The sequence below is a fragment of the Cnephaeus nilssonii genome (assembly GCF_951640355.1).
Source record: "Cnephaeus nilssonii genome assembly, chromosome: 17".
NCBI lineage: Eukaryota > Metazoa > Chordata > Mammalia > Chiroptera > Vespertilionidae > Cnephaeus > Cnephaeus nilssonii.
In genome coordinates this window covers 28,368,435-28,386,873 of record NC_137088.1, presented here as the reverse complement: position 1 = coordinate 28,386,873, position 18,439 = coordinate 28,368,435, and the positions used below count along the sequence as shown (strand labels likewise).

At 43.8% G+C, this 18,439-nt stretch overlaps 1 protein-coding gene across 2 annotated transcripts in view; it reads right to left on the bottom strand.

Annotated features, from left to right (window-relative positions):
* EPHB1 (EPH receptor B1) overlaps positions 1-18,439 on the bottom strand; it is a gene marked incomplete at its 3' end in the record, with an annotated part of 414,865 nt that overhangs the window by 53,284 nt on the left and 343,142 nt on the right. Inside the window, exon 10 of one of the 2 annotated variants that reach the window (XM_079794807.1) lies at positions 11,558-11,680. The exons of the other annotated variant lie outside the window; for it this stretch is intronic. Within the exon in view, the coding sequence (XP_079650933.1) occupies positions 11,558-11,680 (123 nt within the window). The remainder of the gene's footprint in view (positions 1-11,557; positions 11,681-18,439) is intronic. 2 annotated transcript variants of the gene reach the window in all.

The window sequence follows — 18,439 nt, the reverse complement described above, 5'->3', positions numbered from 1 at the left end:
AGTGTTTCTAAGCCCGTGGTCGGCAAACTGCAGCTCGCGAGCCACATGTGGCTCTTTGGCCCCTTGTGTGTGGCTCTTCCACAAAATACCACGGCCTGGGCGAGTCTATTTTGAAGAAGTGGCGTTAGAAGAAGATTAAGTTTAAAAAATTTGGCTCTCAAAAGAAATTTCAATCGTTGTACTGTTGATATTTGGCTCTGTTGACTAATGAGTTTGACGACCACTGTTCTAAGCAAACAGGAGCTGCAGACCTCTGCCGGTGCCACAGCACTGGAGCACGTCTGCAGTAAAATCACCACGGGTGAAAGCAGTCTGGTGACACCATTTCCGGCTGCTTAAAAAAATTCTGTTGAATCCTGTTAAATGTACTTTCAAAAGTTATTTTATGTTTTAACTTGGTTTTGTAACTTCTACTTCTTTCCCGTGAAGCAGTTTAATATCTTCTGGTAAGTGCATCCCTGAAATGTGTGTCAGAGGCCTGACAGCAGACACATGGCTCTCTGCTGGGAAAACCGTCGTTTTTTACTTTCAGCTTCTGGAAGGAAATGATGGACCACACTGTGAGCAATCAGATAAATTACTGGCCACATTAGAAAAGCCAGTTAACTGGCTCCGCTGCGAGTCAGTTGGGAGTTCCTTTTGTTTTCTGCTACGAAGATTGGAAGGAAACTGCATGAAAGGGTTTTTCATGCAAAACTGCTCTAGAGTCAATGGAACTTGTGAGAATCTAAAGCTAGATTAGAGGTTGGTTTAAGCACCATTAGGAAGATTTCAACATGGACCTTGCAATACTAAGATATATATCGTGTGTAACATTGGTCTGGGCATTTAATCACATGTTCTTTGGCGAACTGCTTGAGGTCCCATTCACGTTTGTTATGCACCCCACTGTAGTGCCTGGTGGGTGGTAGGCATGCTGATAAAAGGTGGGGTATCATTTGTTGTTATTGTTTTGGCTTTTGCTTTATCCAATCTTGGGTTCTAAACTGTTGAGGCTCTATCCGAAAGAAGTAGAAGTGCCAGAATTTACATTTTTATACAAGACAATTTGCTGCAGCATCTTCTACAGTCAAATACCATCAGACCATCACCCAGGGGATGGTTGAAAATGGCACAGCCAGCCCTAACCGGTTTGGCTCAGTGGATAAAGCGTCAACCTGTGAACTCAAGGGTCCCAGGTTCGATTCTGGTCAAGGGCATGTACCTTGGTTGCAGGCACATACACAGTATGGAGTGTGCAGGAGGCAGCTGATCGATGTTTCTCTCTCATTGATGTTTCTAACTCTCTATCCCTCTCCCTTCCTCTCTGTAAAAAAAAATCAATAAAATATATTTTTTTAAAAGAAAATGGCACAGCCATCCCACAGAGTACAAGGGGCTACTGAAAACTAATAGATGAGCGATAGGGACTGACTTCAAAAGATGTCCACACTACATTGTTAAGCAAAGAAGAAGAGCAAGTTATAGAATGTGATATGTAGTGTGTGCCCAGGTGGGTGAGTGTTTGTATGCAAAAATATTTTTAAAAATTCAAAACAAATTTATTTTTGGCTTCAAGTTATTTTTTTAAATGGTTACCCTAGAATGGTGGGAATAAGAGTCTGGAAGCATAGGTTAGTAAACTTAGTTTAGTTACTTCTATGTTGTTTAAATTGTTCCAATAAGCATTCCTTTTGTAGTTCAAATATGTAAAATTTAAAGGAAAGTACTAAATAATAGTGACTATCATATATGTATGTATGTATATTTGTATGTGTACATGTTTCCATATACATGTATATCTGTGTATGTGTATATATGTACCTACGTGTCTATATGTGTGTATGTGTGTGTGTGTGTATATATATGTATATATGAAATTCATCTGACACCTTGACCTAGCAGGTATTCAATAACTATGAGCTGAATGAATACAAATTGCATATTTGATAAGTATACTAATTGAAGAATATTGGTATTTCTTTCTTGTCATAGTAATAAGTTCTATTTTCTTTTAGTGAAAAGGCATAGTTGAGAGTTGAGGGGAAAGGTATGCTCACATTTCTTCTTAGAGGAGATAGTACACCAATATTTATTGACCACCTACTATGTGCCAGGCACTGTGCTAGGCTCTTTGCCTGTCTTATTTCATTAATCCTCACAACACCTTCATGAGTTGAATATTATTATGTCCATTTTACTAATAAGGAAACTGAGGCACAAAGAAAACGTGCCCTGAACCTCAGAGCTGTGAGTCAGAGCAAGAGTTGTCTGCACCCACTCTTTTGCCTCTCGGAAGGATGCTCGGTTAGCAGTGCCACAGGGAACAGAGTTGCGTAGATATGAAATTATAATCCAGGGACCACCGTGCCCCAACAGTTCATGTTTAACAGTTTATATGCAGTTACTGTCACAGCAATTCAGTATCCCAGGAGCAGCAAACACAGTGGAACTATCTCATGGACAGATGTCCCTGCCTGGCTAGCCAGGTGGCACCAGAATATTTAGGAAGCAATTTACCAATTTTTATACATCAGTGTGCGAAGTTTGGAAAAGTGCTCCAGGTGAATCTGATGCTCCCCACAACACACACATGACTACCCCAGGTGAGGACTTCCATTCTACACCTGTGGTCCCCAAAGTTGGTTGGGAGACCTGGGTCCCACCTCCCGTGAGTCTGATTAGTTGGTCTGGGTGCAGCCTGGGCATGGGTGTATTGAGAAGCTTCCCACAGGATTAACTACATAATTTGTGAGGCCTGTTGCAAAATGAAAATGCAGGAGTCCTTGTTCAAAAAGTACCAAGAACTTTAAGACTGTGACAGCAGAGCACTAAACTACCTGCAAGCCCTTCTGAGCATGGGGCCCGGCATGACTGCACTGGCCACAGGCCCCTAAAGCCAGGCCTGGCTGCCCAGGTGGTTCTAAAGTGCAGCCAAGGTTGAGAACCAGCCAAGGATCTTTCAAATAGATTAGTTAGTAAACTGCCAAAGGCCCTGCAATACCTGGAATTTATTTCTGCACCTTTTGAGTTCCTCTGAAAGCAGTGCTTGCACATGGGCTGCCTCTCACTGCAAGGGCTGATGCAGAGGACGGGCATGATAGACATGAGTGGTGAGAAGGAAGGAAAGAAGGAAGAAACCAACGAGTGTGTGGCTTTGGAGAGTTCTGTCTGCATGGAATGGTGTGGATCACATGACTTTCCTAATTGGAAAATGTTATCCCATTGTTTAGTCTTTGTGGCTGATGTATCTTTAAGTGCTTCTAATACTTCAGCTTTAAATTACATCCTGTGTGGGTGTCTCATCATATAGTTTTTAACCCTTTGCACTAGCTTGCTTTTTTCTCGATTCCTTTATTCTACTCGGGATTTAATGCTAACCGTGTCGAGTCACACTCGACATCCGAGTGCAAAAGGTTAAAATTGGTAATATGAAAACATGCTCTCCTGAGAGGCTTTCTGGGGCAGTGAACCTACTCTGTGTGATTCTACAATGGTGGCTACAAGTCCTTATACGTTTGTCCAAACCTATAGAATGAACAACACCAAGCGTGACCCCTAATGTAAACTATGGACTTTGGGTGAAAATAATGTGTCCATGTAGGTTCATCAGTGACGGATGTTGATAACGGGAGAGGCCGTGAGTGTGCAGGAACAGGGAGCATATGGGAAATCTCTGTTTCTTTCCATTAATTTTGCTGTGAACCTAAAACTGCTCTGAAAAAAAAAAAAAGACCTAAAAAGAAAGCTCTCCTTGGACAGGAGGAGATGGACTCTGAGGTTGTTCACAATGGTGGTGGTCATTACTGCTCTCAGAAATGTGCTCTGCAATCACTGGAAAGCAGTGGCTTAAAGAATGGTGATTCTGTAAAAATAGCTCCTTTCCTGTCTGGCAAAGAAATAACTTCATGTTCTCCAAGCCCAGAGGTTTTCAAAGCACCAACTGCAAAAAAAGTCACTTAATTCATTGGCCTCACTCAGAGGCTGTGCTCCACCCTGTAATGAAGTACCCCCCACCCCCACCCCCAGCCCAGTAGGGGGAAGCTTTGGCTGGGAGTAGAGGAAGAAGTCTGTGCCAAGCCCCATACCCAACTTTGGGCTCATCACTTCCCCAGCCTTAGCTTGCTCGGCTCTACACAATAAAAAAGAAATGATGTGGACTGGCAGCTCTTCCTAACAGGGTGTGGAGTGTGTGAGAACATGCTTTGTAAACTACAAACTGTTGGAGACACATGTGGGGAGGGAGTGGGGATGGAGGTGGAAGAGAAATGGAAGGAAAAGTAGGTTTCTGCAGCCTAATGGGAATTGGAGGAGGTTTATCTGAGACACAGCAGGACTTTTTGCCAGGGGAGTGGGGAAGTCTAGCTGCCGTGTCTGGGCATAGAAGCCTAAGGAGCTAAAGTCTGGGGGCTCTGACCCTCTAGCATCTCCATAGTCTCATAAGGAGGGGGAGTCAATGGGCATATTGTTGTTATTAGTAACGAACAGAAAACCAAGGCCTTGTGTGGCTGACAATCCAACAAACTGCTGTCACCTATGATCTTTGACCTCAGGTTCATATACTATTCTTAAAAAAAACAATTTTTTGCTTTTTGGACACCTTCCCTATAATGAGGGCCAGAACTTGAGGTCTGTGGTGCTTTTTGATTTGCCACAATCTGAGTTATAAAGAGCTTCCGAATCATGGCCATACGATTTTCATTTTTTAAATAATTCATCATACTTAAAAAAAATATTTTCAACAAATCAAGCATTACCATTATATTTAAAATAGATGCTTATACGGAACGATTGGGTAGTGATCGTGGATGATTCTCTCCATGCGGAGCCTTTACGGACAGTCATTGCAGTCAGCCTAATTTTGGACTGGCTGGACTTTGATTGGCACATGTCTTTGCAGCAGACCTTGGAGCCTCTCCTACAGCAAAACCTCCCCATGGCCAGGACTCAGCTCTAGCTTCAGGCCAGTCTGGTGGCCAGTGGCTCTCAGCAGGGGCTCTTAAAGTGTGGTTCCTGCCCAGCAGCAGCAGCGTCACCTGGGACCTTATTAGACAATGCAGATTCCTGGACCCCACCTAGACCTACCGGATCAGAGCTCAGTAGGTGAGGCCCTTTGACTTGGGTTTAACATGCCCCCGGGGGGTTCTGATGCCTGGCTCAAATTTGAGAACTATGACCCTCAAGGCTGTCAGCTGAGAGTCATTGAGCCGGTTCCTGTGATTGTCCTCCCAGACAGACGCTGAAATTATTCCCTACAAGTTCCAGCTGCTTGCCAGTTCCCCTTTCCTACCTTCCTTGACAAAATGAGGAAAAGAGGAAAAAGAGGTGCAGCAGCATTAAATACCTCAGCTATTAAATATAAAATCAGAAGGAAAGAATTTTCAATTTTTGAAAATGAAACATCCAACCTGCCAGCAGGTATTTCAAGCAGTAGCTGTTGGCTGTGTGTAGCACGAATCTACACACAATTTCACTTTTTTTTTTTTTTTTTAGCAGCATTTTGAAGTCACAAACTGCCTTAGGGGGAAGGAAAAAGGGAAAGCAGAGCTTCTAGTTACTAATTCAAACTTCCACCAGAAAAGTGACTTTTAAAGAATAAATTTAAACTAGGTTCGAATTTCCAGCAAGTTTTATTACACGAGCCTGTGCAAGATAAGTAGGTTATTGCTGAACCAGGGATAGTAAAACCATGGCAGGCTTTCCCCTACCTCCTGACCCTGCACTCGGGGCAGGCATTACTAATTGATTACAACCCTATTCCTCCTTCTTGGCCGAGTCCCCCAGGTACCCATTACCAGGCTTCTGGAGTTGGTGAATGAGATGGAACAGCCATTGTGTTCATAATAGCTAATACTGAGATGGTGAGAGCAAACTAGTTTTCTCTTTTCTGGTAGCTTTTTGTGGTTGTTAGACAACTGCATACCTACATACCACTTATTTTCCTAACATAAGCAAGCAGAGATAATTAAAAATGCTAAACATATTGGGTCTCGTTGTCCTTCTTAAGGCACAAAATTGATCCTATTAGAAGAGGTGGACCTGATGGTGGGACCAGGGTATTCCAGGAAGAACATGCTGTCCTCAGGAAACATGGGACAGTCTTTGTAGCATACGACATGGGCATAGTGAATTCCAGGATCAGATCCTCATTCTCAGCAAACAGGCTTTGGCATTCCAAACTGCTGGGTAGAATTTACCATCAGCAGCAATGTCTTGGTATACTTGGTTGCTGTTTTCCAGAACAATAACCAAAGTGGTAGGTGGTATGGGGTTATGTTCACCAGTCCCAGATCAGCCCTTTTTGGGTTTTAATTCTTACTCTACCATCAACTCAACTAACAGCCTGACCTTAAGCAAGTTATCCTCTAAATGTTAATTTCCTCATCAGTTTAAACATACACACACACACACACACACACACACACACACACACACACGGCTATTATGAAGGTTAAATAATGTTTATAAAGTTTATAGACCAGTGTCACGCACATGATGAGTACTCAGTACATGCCAACTATATTAATTATAATTACTGAAGACATCTATTTGCTTTCCTCTTCTAAAACTGCCTTCTGTGACTCTTACCCAATCGGAGGCTACCCTCATGTTGCCCCCCCTTACTGTGAATGAGCCCAAGAAAGTACGGCTGGCAGGTGGCCTTTCTATCAAATCATCCCCAAGAAATCTATCCTCTTCTTCAAAGAGAGAGGTGACAGGCCTTGCTGGCCCCTTCCCATCTGTACACATTCCCTTTCCCCAAATCTCTTCACCCAGCCCTCTCACCACAAGCCTCCTTCTCCCTCACCATAAGCCATCCGTGGAAATGCTGAGTCAGCAGCTGCCGCAGTCAGAGGAGGATGTGTTTATTAATTAAAATACAATTGGCATGTCTTCCCTTGGATGACACCTCCTGGTGACACCTCTACCTACATTTCCATGCATTTGACAGTCACACTCAGGGCTGCTGCATATAGTTACATAGGTTACACCCTGCAGGATTGCCATTCATGCTGCAGGGCCCAATCATACATGGCAGGCCTGGTTTATGCGCTGGGTGAGTCTACTGAGCAAAATGGCCAGAATTAACCAGTGCTTTGGGATTCACCTGTGAGATGACTCCTATTAGTCAGATTCCTGGTTACAAAGAGCCGATATTCTCCAAAGACCAGATGGCCTACTGCCCTCTTTCAATAGAAACATCAATTTTTTCCATTATCTTCAGGGATTACAGGAAAGACTGTCCTTCCTTCATTCCACTGGGCCACTTTCAGAGCACCCATGAGCTCATTCCACCTTTCTCAAGTCTCTCCCCAGTCTCCCAAAGTCTACCCAGCTCTTATCCCTGTAATGATTTTTCCCTGAAGGTCTACTTTCATTCAACCATATACAACAAAGACTTAATTGAGCACACTAGGCTAGGCATGAGACTAACAAAACCACTCATGTCTCCTTGTCCCCACAGAATGTTGAGCCCGGTGATGAAAGATGGGCACTGAACAAATAATTACATAATGACAATGAGTCATTATAATTCAGTTTTCTTGAATGGTATCACACCTGGCTCATAATTACTTTTTTATTCCTGTGTCCAATATCTTCCACACTTTAGAAGACTCTTAGGCAGTTGATATAGTTCTTCAACCTCATAATTTCTAGATTTTACTCTATTGGCCTTCACTTGCTTGCACAACTACCACTTCCCACACCCTCGGGGCCAGGCAGCCTTCCTCTCCTTTCAAGATGTTTAATCTGATATCCCTTATTTCTGGCCATGGCATTTCTTCATGCCACGTTTCCAGTCACCAAGCCCAAGAGTCACTCCATTCAACATGATTGGATACAGTCTGGTTTAGACCAGTTTAGTTATTTTTGTGCAGCCTTCCTTACCACCCTGGATCCCAGCATCTGCCATCTTAAACCCTCTCCAGGCAAAGCCCCATAACTGGCATCCATGCCTCCAAGGTTGTACTGACCCTTTCCCATCACCCCTTGCTAGTCCACTCCAAACAAAGCATATATCGATTTCATCTCCCAACCTTAGTCCTGTCACTCACCCTGCTCAGAAACCTCCAGGAGTTCACCATTTTCTATAGAATAAAACCCATACCGCAGTCTCTGGGTCTCTAGGCCTCAGCCTGATTCTCTAGCCTCAATGCTCAATATTTATCCTCAACAAATCCTTCTCCCGCCCCTCCGCCCCCTTGTTTTCAGGATGTGCTACAGAGAGTTTCATCCCATCCAAAGCCTCCCAAGTCCCTCTTCCCTGGCTCCTTCCCTGCCACCAAGCCTCTCCTCCCACCTCCACCTATGTGTTCTCTGAGCCCCTCCTCTTAGCTCTCAATCACATATCCTCCTGTGTGTCTATGCCAGACAATAACCCCTGCAGGACAGCATTGCTAGGCATTCAGTGTATTTTCTGGGATCCACTACAGTTGCAGGCACAGATTCAATGTTTAATAAATAAGGATCTTGCACTCTCAACTTAATCTCTCCTGCAACAAACATGACCCTTTCCTCTGGCTCCAATTCAACAGGCATGGGCTGGTTCCTTTGCAAATTTTTTGAAATAACCTTACACAGTCTGGAAGTGTTAAGCTACCACCAGCTCTCCATAAAACAAAGACACAAATACCCTTGATTTGTAGCATTTGCCAATTCTCATGGTGTAAATACTCCTACCCTGGCTAATGTTCAGTGATATCATGTTGGTAGCTTGACATGGGGCTGGAAAGATTTGTAAGATTCCCAGCAGCCTGAAACAAAGACCTCCGCCTGGTTGCTGCTGACCACCCTCAACCAGACATCTATCTCTCGAAGAAGACAGCACAAATTGGCTTTTGCGAGGTAATGAAGCTCGCTCCAGCACACCACTGCTGGAAAATCATGTGAATTTTCTTCTTTATATCTTAATTTTTCCTCTTCTGTCTCATTATCTCATGAGTTTCAAAAAACTTACTTTTTCTACTTGTGTGAAAGCTCAGGCCAAAGATTATCTCCTTTGTGAAATATTTTTGATCCCCCACCCACTCCTTGAATAATTCTGAACATTGCTGGGTTGGCCCAACACTTTGTACAAACCTGAGTTGGAAATAACATAAAATACTGAGCATGTTATTACTGGTCTGTTTGCCACTAAGACTGTCAGACCTATGAGAGGGAGAGCAGTTTGTTCACCTCTGGAATTACACGTCCAGCATGCAAGACATGTTCAGAAAGAGCCTGATGAAGAAATAAGTGAAGGAAGGACAAATGACTTATGATTCTTCTTTTCATGTTTCGTTACCATATTGCAACCCAGTTTTTGCCCCCTGCTCCAAAATCTGGCAGGTGGTTAAGAGAAATATTGCCAATTACACTGTATAAATCTTGCCTTACAAAAAAATTTTTTTTAACTTGGCCTTCATACCAGCTCTTTTAGCACAAAGTGAAGCCAGTCTCAGTGAGGCAGGGTGTGGGAGAAGCCAGAGTGGGTACAAAGGAGAAAAAGAACTGGAGAATGGAGAAAGATTGGTTCCAACCTAGAGTGTCTACTGTTAAAATGGCACCAATCATGCAGAGTGGATTACTATCCACAGGGATTAGCTCTGGGATTTCATAATCTCAAAGAGAAGGGTGTCTGGCCGAAGGTGGTCAACAGCAACCAGGCAAAGGTCTTTGTCCCAAGCTGCTGGAAATCTTATAAACTCCTAAATGTATCAATCCTTCCCCAGTACCATGTGAGCCACAAAGAAGACTGAGCTTCTCTGTGCAGAATACACAAACATCATCGAAGGCTACACAGAAATTGAAGGTGAAGGATGAAGCAGGGCCATCAATTGCCCCTTTATAGGCATCTAGTAGTTGGTGAGCTCACCCAACATTATAATTCCCTGGCAGAATCATAAGTGAGAAGGCTTTTTACTCCTCCCCCAACAAAGGTGGAATGGGGCTGATGTGTGCTCTCTGGGATGAAATGCAGCCCAGGACACATTGTTCTAAGCACATGACATAAATAACAACATTAAAATCACTAGCACCATTACCACATGACACAACCACAATTAATAATGCAGGGGAAACAGGGTGCAGGACTGAACATCCACCTCGCCAACATTCCTTCAAGTTTACTGGAGAAATCTGAGCCCCTAAGAGTACTCCAATTTATCTGTTATCCAGCCTTCCAAGGCAGGATCCTTAAGTATGTCAGTGTCTAAGGAGGAAGAGAAAATTATCTGCACAGAAGTGAAAGTCGTGGTTCAGTAACATATTTAATGAAAGTCAATGGGAAATTCTAGTATGTATAGACTCATGTAGATCAGATCATGGCTAGCCAGCTGGAACTCCTGAGGGGCTGGTGGGAAGAGAGTGGCATGCCCTGAGAGAGCACCCACCACGTGTGATGCCATGAGGTTGAAGCTCTTTAAGAGGAAAACCAGAGCATGAAAATGGTGGCCTAATGGGGCAAGCTTTCAAATGCGACTTCCAATTTCACAGATGGCTTTTTGACCCCTCAGTGCATTAAGGGAGGCAGCGAATGGAAGAACAGTAACTTTCCCCTAAAGATAATATATGAAGTGGCTGTCTGTATGACTTTGACTAGACATATTTCATGGAGTTAAAATATAAAATATTATGGGAAGAGGCAACTCTATGGCTCTTCAAATATATGAATAAAGACATCGGAGCTAAAAAGACTGTAGCATATATGTGTGGTGAGAGCTTAAACAGTGGCTAACACGAATTAAAGAAGAAAAGACACAGAATGTTGTAGAAGAAAATAAAAGTAGGAAAGAAGACACGAAGCAAACACATCTTTAAGAATACTCAAAAGTAGCAGCAGAGGAGACAATAAAGAGATTACTTATAAAGTAATGATATTTTGGGATATTTTGTTCATTTACATTAATAGGGCTGGGTTCACTGTCAAATTGACCCAACTACTGATCCATTAAAGGAAGATGAAAATTCTGGACCAGTCTTTAGGTACGATTTCCTGAGAGTATCTCAGGCAGTTAGTTCTGTCAGGCTGGGTTTCTATTCCCAGCAGTAAGATGGATGAGAGCACACGTGTTTCTTGGGAGTGAAACTTGTCATGTGTTACCATTCATATCATAGATGTTCTGTAGAAAATATGGTTATGGGTGAGTTTTCTTCTGGGTCCAGGGCTTCCTCTTCAATTCATCATGGTCTGTTTCTAAATGCATTCATGTAGGAAAGGAAAACTGAACGCATGGGAAGAAATCTTGGCCCAAAGGCATGGAGATGTCATTGTCAGTGAGTGGGATACTAGGTCCAGCTTTCTAAAAATGTCTATTTCTTTCAAAGTCTTCTCAATTGAGCGCTCTACATCTTTTCCCTTATCTGAATTTGGTCGTCCATTTCCAGAGCTATTTCTGAATCTTTTAAAACTACAGCTGACTTCTCTGCAACACCAAATATGGCCACCATGCTCAAGGTCCCCCAAAGGTCCCTAGAAACACACTGCAGATGGTCAAACTCATCTTCTAGGGAGAAAGATGGTAGAGAACACCTAGAGTGGTGGGCAGAAGATTTTTGGACACCAAGAGAACAGAAACGAGGGAAAGGAGAGCCATACCTGCTCCGATGACCTCTTCAATTTTCACAAAAGATACATCAATCTCCTTGGCAAACTCCCGGACAGCTTCGTTGGGGTCCTCATAAGTGAAGGGGTCAATGTAGATCTTCATCCCTGGGGAGCCTTGTTGGAGGAGATAAGCAGGGTTAACATCCCGAAGAGGAACGGTAGTCATTAAGCATAGGCTGCTGTCCCCAGCAGTGAGGGTGTGGCTGGGGGGTCTCTCCTGCACATCAGGCTGCCTCTCCTTGCCTTGCTGGGCCTCACCATCTCCCTTCCCTCTGGGAAACACTAGCCTGGTTCTCTGTCCTCTACTTCTCCTTCTCTTCCATATTCTCTTCTGAATTTGAGCTCTTGATGAAAAGTGGAACAGATTACTTATAAGTGACAGATCAGGACCAGTTCCCTTACCGGGAGCTCACAGAAGGCAAGGAAGCTGATTGATGCCAACCCAATGCATTAGCGGAAAAGTGGTGGTAAAATGGTAGGGCAGATATCAATATTTATCAACTTGACAACTTTCCTGAGTGGAGGCCGCCGTTAAGGTTATTACTGACGGCTCTGTCCAGGGCTGGAAGAGGGATGAGGATGGATTTAAAAAAAAAGAAGAATTCGCTATTGGAAAAACCTCAAGATATAAATACCAAGACAGTATACTAGAAGAGAAAATCCGAAGAGGGAAGCACAGAAAATACTGATAGAGAAAAGAGCAGTGTCTACATAAAAAAAAAAAAAATGAGGTGGAATGAAAGAAAAATGGTAATCGAACCCCCCTGCCTTCAGACACACTGAAGTATGAAAAACAAATAAAATGGTGAACGAGAAACATATAAAGGAATATAGACTTTGTCACTGACGTTTACAGTGGCAAGATAAATAGGTGTGCATGGGGACAAAATAGAGAATTGTCACTGCAGAAAAAATGGATTCAAAAAGTGGAAGAGAGGGGACAAAAACAGGAAATGGAACCCCAAAAACAAATGGATTCATTCACAATGTAATCCTTCAACATGTTAGCTGTGTCATTAGGCAAAGTATGGAGATTGCTTTCATGGTGGTGGTGTGTAGTAGGAGGGTAGGCTTCGAAAGCTAACCAACACGGTCTAGCGTCCCGTGAGGAGGTATTTTCCCTGCTCACTGAGGTCGTCAAGGTCATGTAAGAGTCAGGTTAGCAGCCGAGGAGATCTGGAAACGCACAGTGCTCTATGCCCTCAGCTGGGGCCCAAGGTGCAGCCTGGACCTCAGGTTCCCTGAGCTCTGCCCCCTCAGGACTGCATCCCTCTCTCCAGTTTATCCCCCACTGACTCCCAGCCCTTCACACATGGTCTAGTTTTGACATTTTCATCCAAAAATCTTCTGAAGATTGCTCTACAGCTTCCTCAAATTAGTGTTGGCTTGGGCAGCAATTCATTCAAGGATCAAAGTGCCAGAGTATAATCCAGAGGGAGAAGGAAAATAGAGGAAAGAATTGAAAGGGATATTTCTTTAAAGCCAGAGAAAGCCAGGTGCCCTGCTCAGAAGAACTGCTTTTTCTGAAAGATGGGTTATTCCCAATCGTTAAATAAAATCACTGGTAGCATGCTGGAAGGCCTGCTTTAGGATGATCAACACCATCCTAGTATGCTCTTTGGAAACCCAGGGATGACAACATGGACTTTGGAATCTGTTGACTGAAATTTGGACACAGCAAATAGATCCTCACCTTTATACTAGAATGTTCTAATACCTGGGGGATGCAGGAGAGAGAGGGGCAGAGGGAGAGGGAGAGGGAGAAGTAGAGGGAGAGATTCTACTTTAATAACAGTATAGAAGGGGAAAGAGGGAGGTGGTTAATCTCTTTCTCATTTGGTAGGGATAACAAGTGAAGAGGAAGAAGGATTGAAGACAGGTTGAAAGTGTCTAATGAAGCCAGACAAGCAGCTCCAGAAGCAACACTTGAGGCAAGATTTTGGAGGCAAGTGGCTTATCTGGGCCCTGATCCTAAGAAGTCCCTGTGAGTGAGTGGGGGAGTAAGAGGGAAAGGAAGACAGCCTCCAGAGTGTGCTCTCAAGCCACTACCACTGTGGGGAACTGAAGCAGGCTTCAGCCCCAGGGAAGCTCTGGGGACTCCTGGAAGTAAATCACCATATGCTTCAGAATTGGCCCACCGTGTAGAGGAGGGAGCTGTGTTATTACCACACACTTCCCATCAGTCATTGGCTAGAGCTGCTTGGCCTGCTGTGCAGGTGGGTGGGGAGGCTCCATGGCCAGAGAGAGCATTTAGGTCAATTGGGTGAAGGGGGTCAAATATAGGGTAACAGAAGGAAACTAGATTTTGGGTGGTGAACACCCCATAGAGTATACAGATAGTGAATTGTTATACATCTAAAATTTCTAAGTGTTATTAATGAATGTTACCTCAATAAATGAATTAAAACACACAACAAAAACAGATGCTGCAGGTGGAAGTCAGCCCGTGTGCAATGGAAGGGTGAGGGCATGAGACGAGGCAACAACAGACCCACGCAAAATGCAAAAGGGACCACAGCCAGTGTCAACAACCTGTGACTTTTCCCAAATTCTGTGCTGAGAGGAGGTTGAGAGCCCAGATGCTGAGGCCCAGAGGTGAGGTCAGAACCCCAAAGACTCTTACTAACCCAGTATAATGCAACAAGTCCATATCCATCTCTTTTAACAACTTTCTCCTCTGCCAATGGAGGCAATAACACCTCCCTCTGGGGTGGTGATGATGATAAGACCATATTGCAAGTGACATGCCTAGCACAGTGCCTGATGTACAGAGAGGGCTCACAAACTGATATACTCGAGATGATTACCAGTAAATTGTTCTAGGAAGTGTTTGGTGAGGTAGGAAGGGAAAGAGAAGTGGGGTGGGCAGTGAGGGACATAAGCCACTTAGGATTATATGAGTTACTTTAAAAATGACTACATTGTTATTTTAGATCAAGGGCTTTGAAACGATGTATGTTAAGCTGTCCTACAGGATCTCTTCCATGGAACCTAATTAAACAATCTAGAATGTGCTGTAATGAATGGTTAGCAAGTAAAGACATATATAAGGATGAATGAGAAAGGATTCTCAGTTAATGAGCTTTACAGATACTGGCCCCAATGAGTTCTGGGAAGGAGCTATTCCCAGAAGGGAATGGTTCATGTCTTGATGGTGCCAGGATTCTTTTAGGCCAGTAAGAGGCAACTAAGTGCACCTAAATGGGAGAAAGTTGACACTGTAATGACGGGTGCAGTTTACTCGCAGAGAGGTTCGCTACCTTGATGGTGTGTAGAATTATGTAGTGTGAGTGTGTGTGTGTGTGTGTGTGTGTGTGTGTGTGTGTGTGTGTGTGTGTACCTGCACACACACATGCCATGTCACAAATGCTATTCTGGGGCCAGGGGTTTTGATTATTTCACAAGAGGCAGAGAGGTTGCAAGGAGCCTAGGAGTGGTGATGTGGTGTTAATTAGAATGCCTGGCCTCTAGGCAACAGTAGGGATCAGTCCTTGTTTACCTGAAAGTGAGGATCCCATTGCTACTTTGAGGAAAAGAAACTGACATCCAAAGTCTAACAAAGGCTCAAACTGGGTGCTTTTCTTCTGATAGGGTCTGATAGGGCTGACCTAGGAAATGGTCCTGGCCTACGCCCTCTGGCTGGGGGGCGGTGATCGGCTGTCCTAAATCAGAAGAGTGATGTGGCTGAGCACCACACTTAATGGCTCCCCCTGCATCGCCTCGCCTTGTCTCCTCCGGGTGACACTTCTCTCCAGGCCTCTCTCCCACATTACAGCCAGCCTTTCTCAAGCCCCAGATGATGATGAGAGAAAAGAATGCCTTGAGCTGGGCAGAACAGGTCATTTGTCTTTCGGCTCATTTTGCGTTTCTGCATAAATCCTGCATCAGCCTGTTCCTGCTCCCACTTGCCAGTGAGCAGTTTTTAATTATCAGGAAAGTGGTATTTAGTGCAATGAATCACCAGACAGTGAACAAGGAATTCAAGTCAGCTGCCGAGTCAGGCAGCGCCAAATGTTTGGAGATGGGGCTCAGAAAATGCTCTCAGATTGTGAGTGTTGGGGAAATATTATTAGTGGCACTAATCATAATATCGAATGTAGTCTAGAGAGATCATATAAGGCATTTTATAATGCTCTGTCCAATGCTTCACATTATTATTGTTAATATTCTATATTTATAACATTTTACAGTTTCTGGTTATTTTTAAACACAGGGTACGTACCTTTGGCACAAAACTGGTATGTATGGATCTAAACTTCTGATTGTTAGTGCCTTGAAAGAGGAAAATACCTTAAATTTTATGATCTTCTAGTTTAGCAGTTTCTATTAAAGATCTAATTTGTAGATGTTTGTTCTCTGACCTCAAAACCCATTTATGCTATTGCTGGGGTCACAGCCTGGACTGCCTGAAGCTTTAAAGGACCATAGTTCTGGGAGATTTGCCAAATCTTAAACATGAACCACGGCTTTAAATATACTCAGTTTGGGGAGAAATAACTCAGCCATGATCCAGAGCATTCTTACATGGCATGGAGAAGTCCTTGAAGCAGAGGGAATTCCTGGCCATTGTCAGACACCCCGCCTCATTAGATCAGGGTGCTGTCGAAAGTGACGATGCTGGGACAAATTCTGGGGATGCTGGCAGGTGTGTGGGGTGATTCTAAAAGGTCACTTGTCAAATTTACAAGTGCCAGGTTTTCAGGGCAGAACAGAAGCAGGCTGGGAAAGGGCCAGTTCCAAATGGTAGGTGACATTTAGGGATGACAAGCGGAAGGAGAAGACTGCTCCTCTTTGGCCCTCGTGTGCATTCAGAAAGTTCAAAATCAGAACCATGGACATCTTTTAGGTCCATGGACAGCATGGCTGTCTAGGAGGCATCAGGGGTGCCAGGAAGAGCCCGATACCAGTATGGTTCTAGAGAGGCAGTGAGTTAGGTTATTTTCAGTCATTGATACCTGTGTCCCAATAGGTTTCACAGAGTCATGGAAAAACGGGGAAGCGTGTTTCCATGTTTCCTACTCTGAATCCAGGCCAGACTTAGTCATCTTCATGACTCACCTAAATCTGGTCCAGATATCTAAGCACAAGAGAGAAATAGTTTAGGGAACTGCATATAAAATTCAGACCCTAGAAGAGACTTTATCCAATCCTCTGTCTCAATACATTGAGCACCCCTCATTTTTCTCAGCACTGACTAGACACCCAAAGAGCATTGCTCTAAGGACTGTGGGAGTTACAGGGAAAATACAGCTCATGAAGTTCTCTAGGCAATTGAGACATGAACGAATTGGGGTACGGTGCTGGAGAGTCTAGAGTAAGAGTCACACTTGGAAATAAGCTGTGAATGCTGATGAAAGCAGGGAAGGCAGGAGGCTGCGAATGCCAGTCTTCAAGGTCAGAGGCTTAGCAGGACAAGTCACATGGTCATGCACTGGAGAGGGAGAAGCTTGGAGTGGCATGAGACACAGCTCAGAGAGAGGGCTGCCATTTTCTGGAGTGAGGAGACTGTGACCAGCTTGAATGTGGAGAGAAGGGGAGTCTGAAGTGGAACAGCGCTGATGTACTAGCACAAGAGGACCTTGATTACCAAACAAAGGCATTAGGAACGCTGCTGTCGGACACACAGAGGTGACAGCTGTTCCATCAGCAGGGGAGGGATGTACTGAGCAAGGCATCGGGGAGGACATTTTGCTGGTAGGCTGCAGCATTCACATGCATTGTCAGGGAGGAGCTGGAGGCCGAGAAAACAACCATGAGGTTGTTGCAATCATGCAGGTAGGAGATAACAGGATTCAACCATGAGAATGGAAGAAGAGCCAAGAGAAATTTTAAAGGAAGAAGTCACACACTTGGTGAGCAACTAAAGATGGGGAATGAGGGAGGGACAAGAAGAATTCAAATCAATGCCAGTCATCTAGAATGAAGTGGTACTGTGAACCAGGTCATGGACTATGGGCAAGAAACCCTATTGTTCAGGAAGTTGGCACATGTGGTTTTGGAATCTGAATGCACAGATGAAATACCAGTGCTCAGAAGATAGTCAGAAAACAGAATGGAAACAGAGCTGGAAGACTGAGCCTGGAGTTTAGATTTGACTGGCACATGGGTGGCAGTTGAAGCTGTAGAGGTGAAGGGCTGAAGATCCAGCAGTTTCTTGGATTGAACCTGCCAGGAAAGGTCAATGGGCACTAGAAACAGTTTTCTCTGCCTGCTTCTGAGGCCTGAGCCCAGGACAATGGGTGGTTGTCTTTCTCCATGAAAGAGCAGAGGTCCTGGGTGTTCAGCCAGGGCTCGGGGAAGAATACAAGAGGGGAGCCCCAGGGTGGGCAACGAGCTTAAAGAGCAGTTGATCTGAGGACCATCTTCTGTTTGGAGGTTTACCACATTGTCACACTTTGTACTTAAAACAAGTTATTGACTAATATGTGTCTCTGGGGGAAGGAAAGTGGACCAGTCTACTTGCTATTGAGGAAGGTATTCCAGGAAAAAGAGTTTAACCTTTTGCACTCGGATGTTGAGTGTGACTCAACATGGTTAGCATCAGTAGCAACTCGTATGTCGAATTGTATTGAATGTATCAATAATTTGAAATATAAAAAAATCAAAATAATTAAGTTTGTATGAAAAGAAACTCCAGTTTTTTATTCTACTGCCGCGCTTTGTAAAATCTGGGGTATTTAAAAAACTAAATCCCGGGGGGGGGGGGGGAGGCAATGGTAAGATATGTACACATATAATACCTTAATAAAAAAATTGAAAAAAAATAAATAAAAGTTCCAGTCTTATATCAGCAAAAAATGTAAAAAAATAAAAAATAAAAAACTAAATCCCGAGTAGAATAAAGAAATCGAGAAAAAAGCAAGCGAGTGCAAA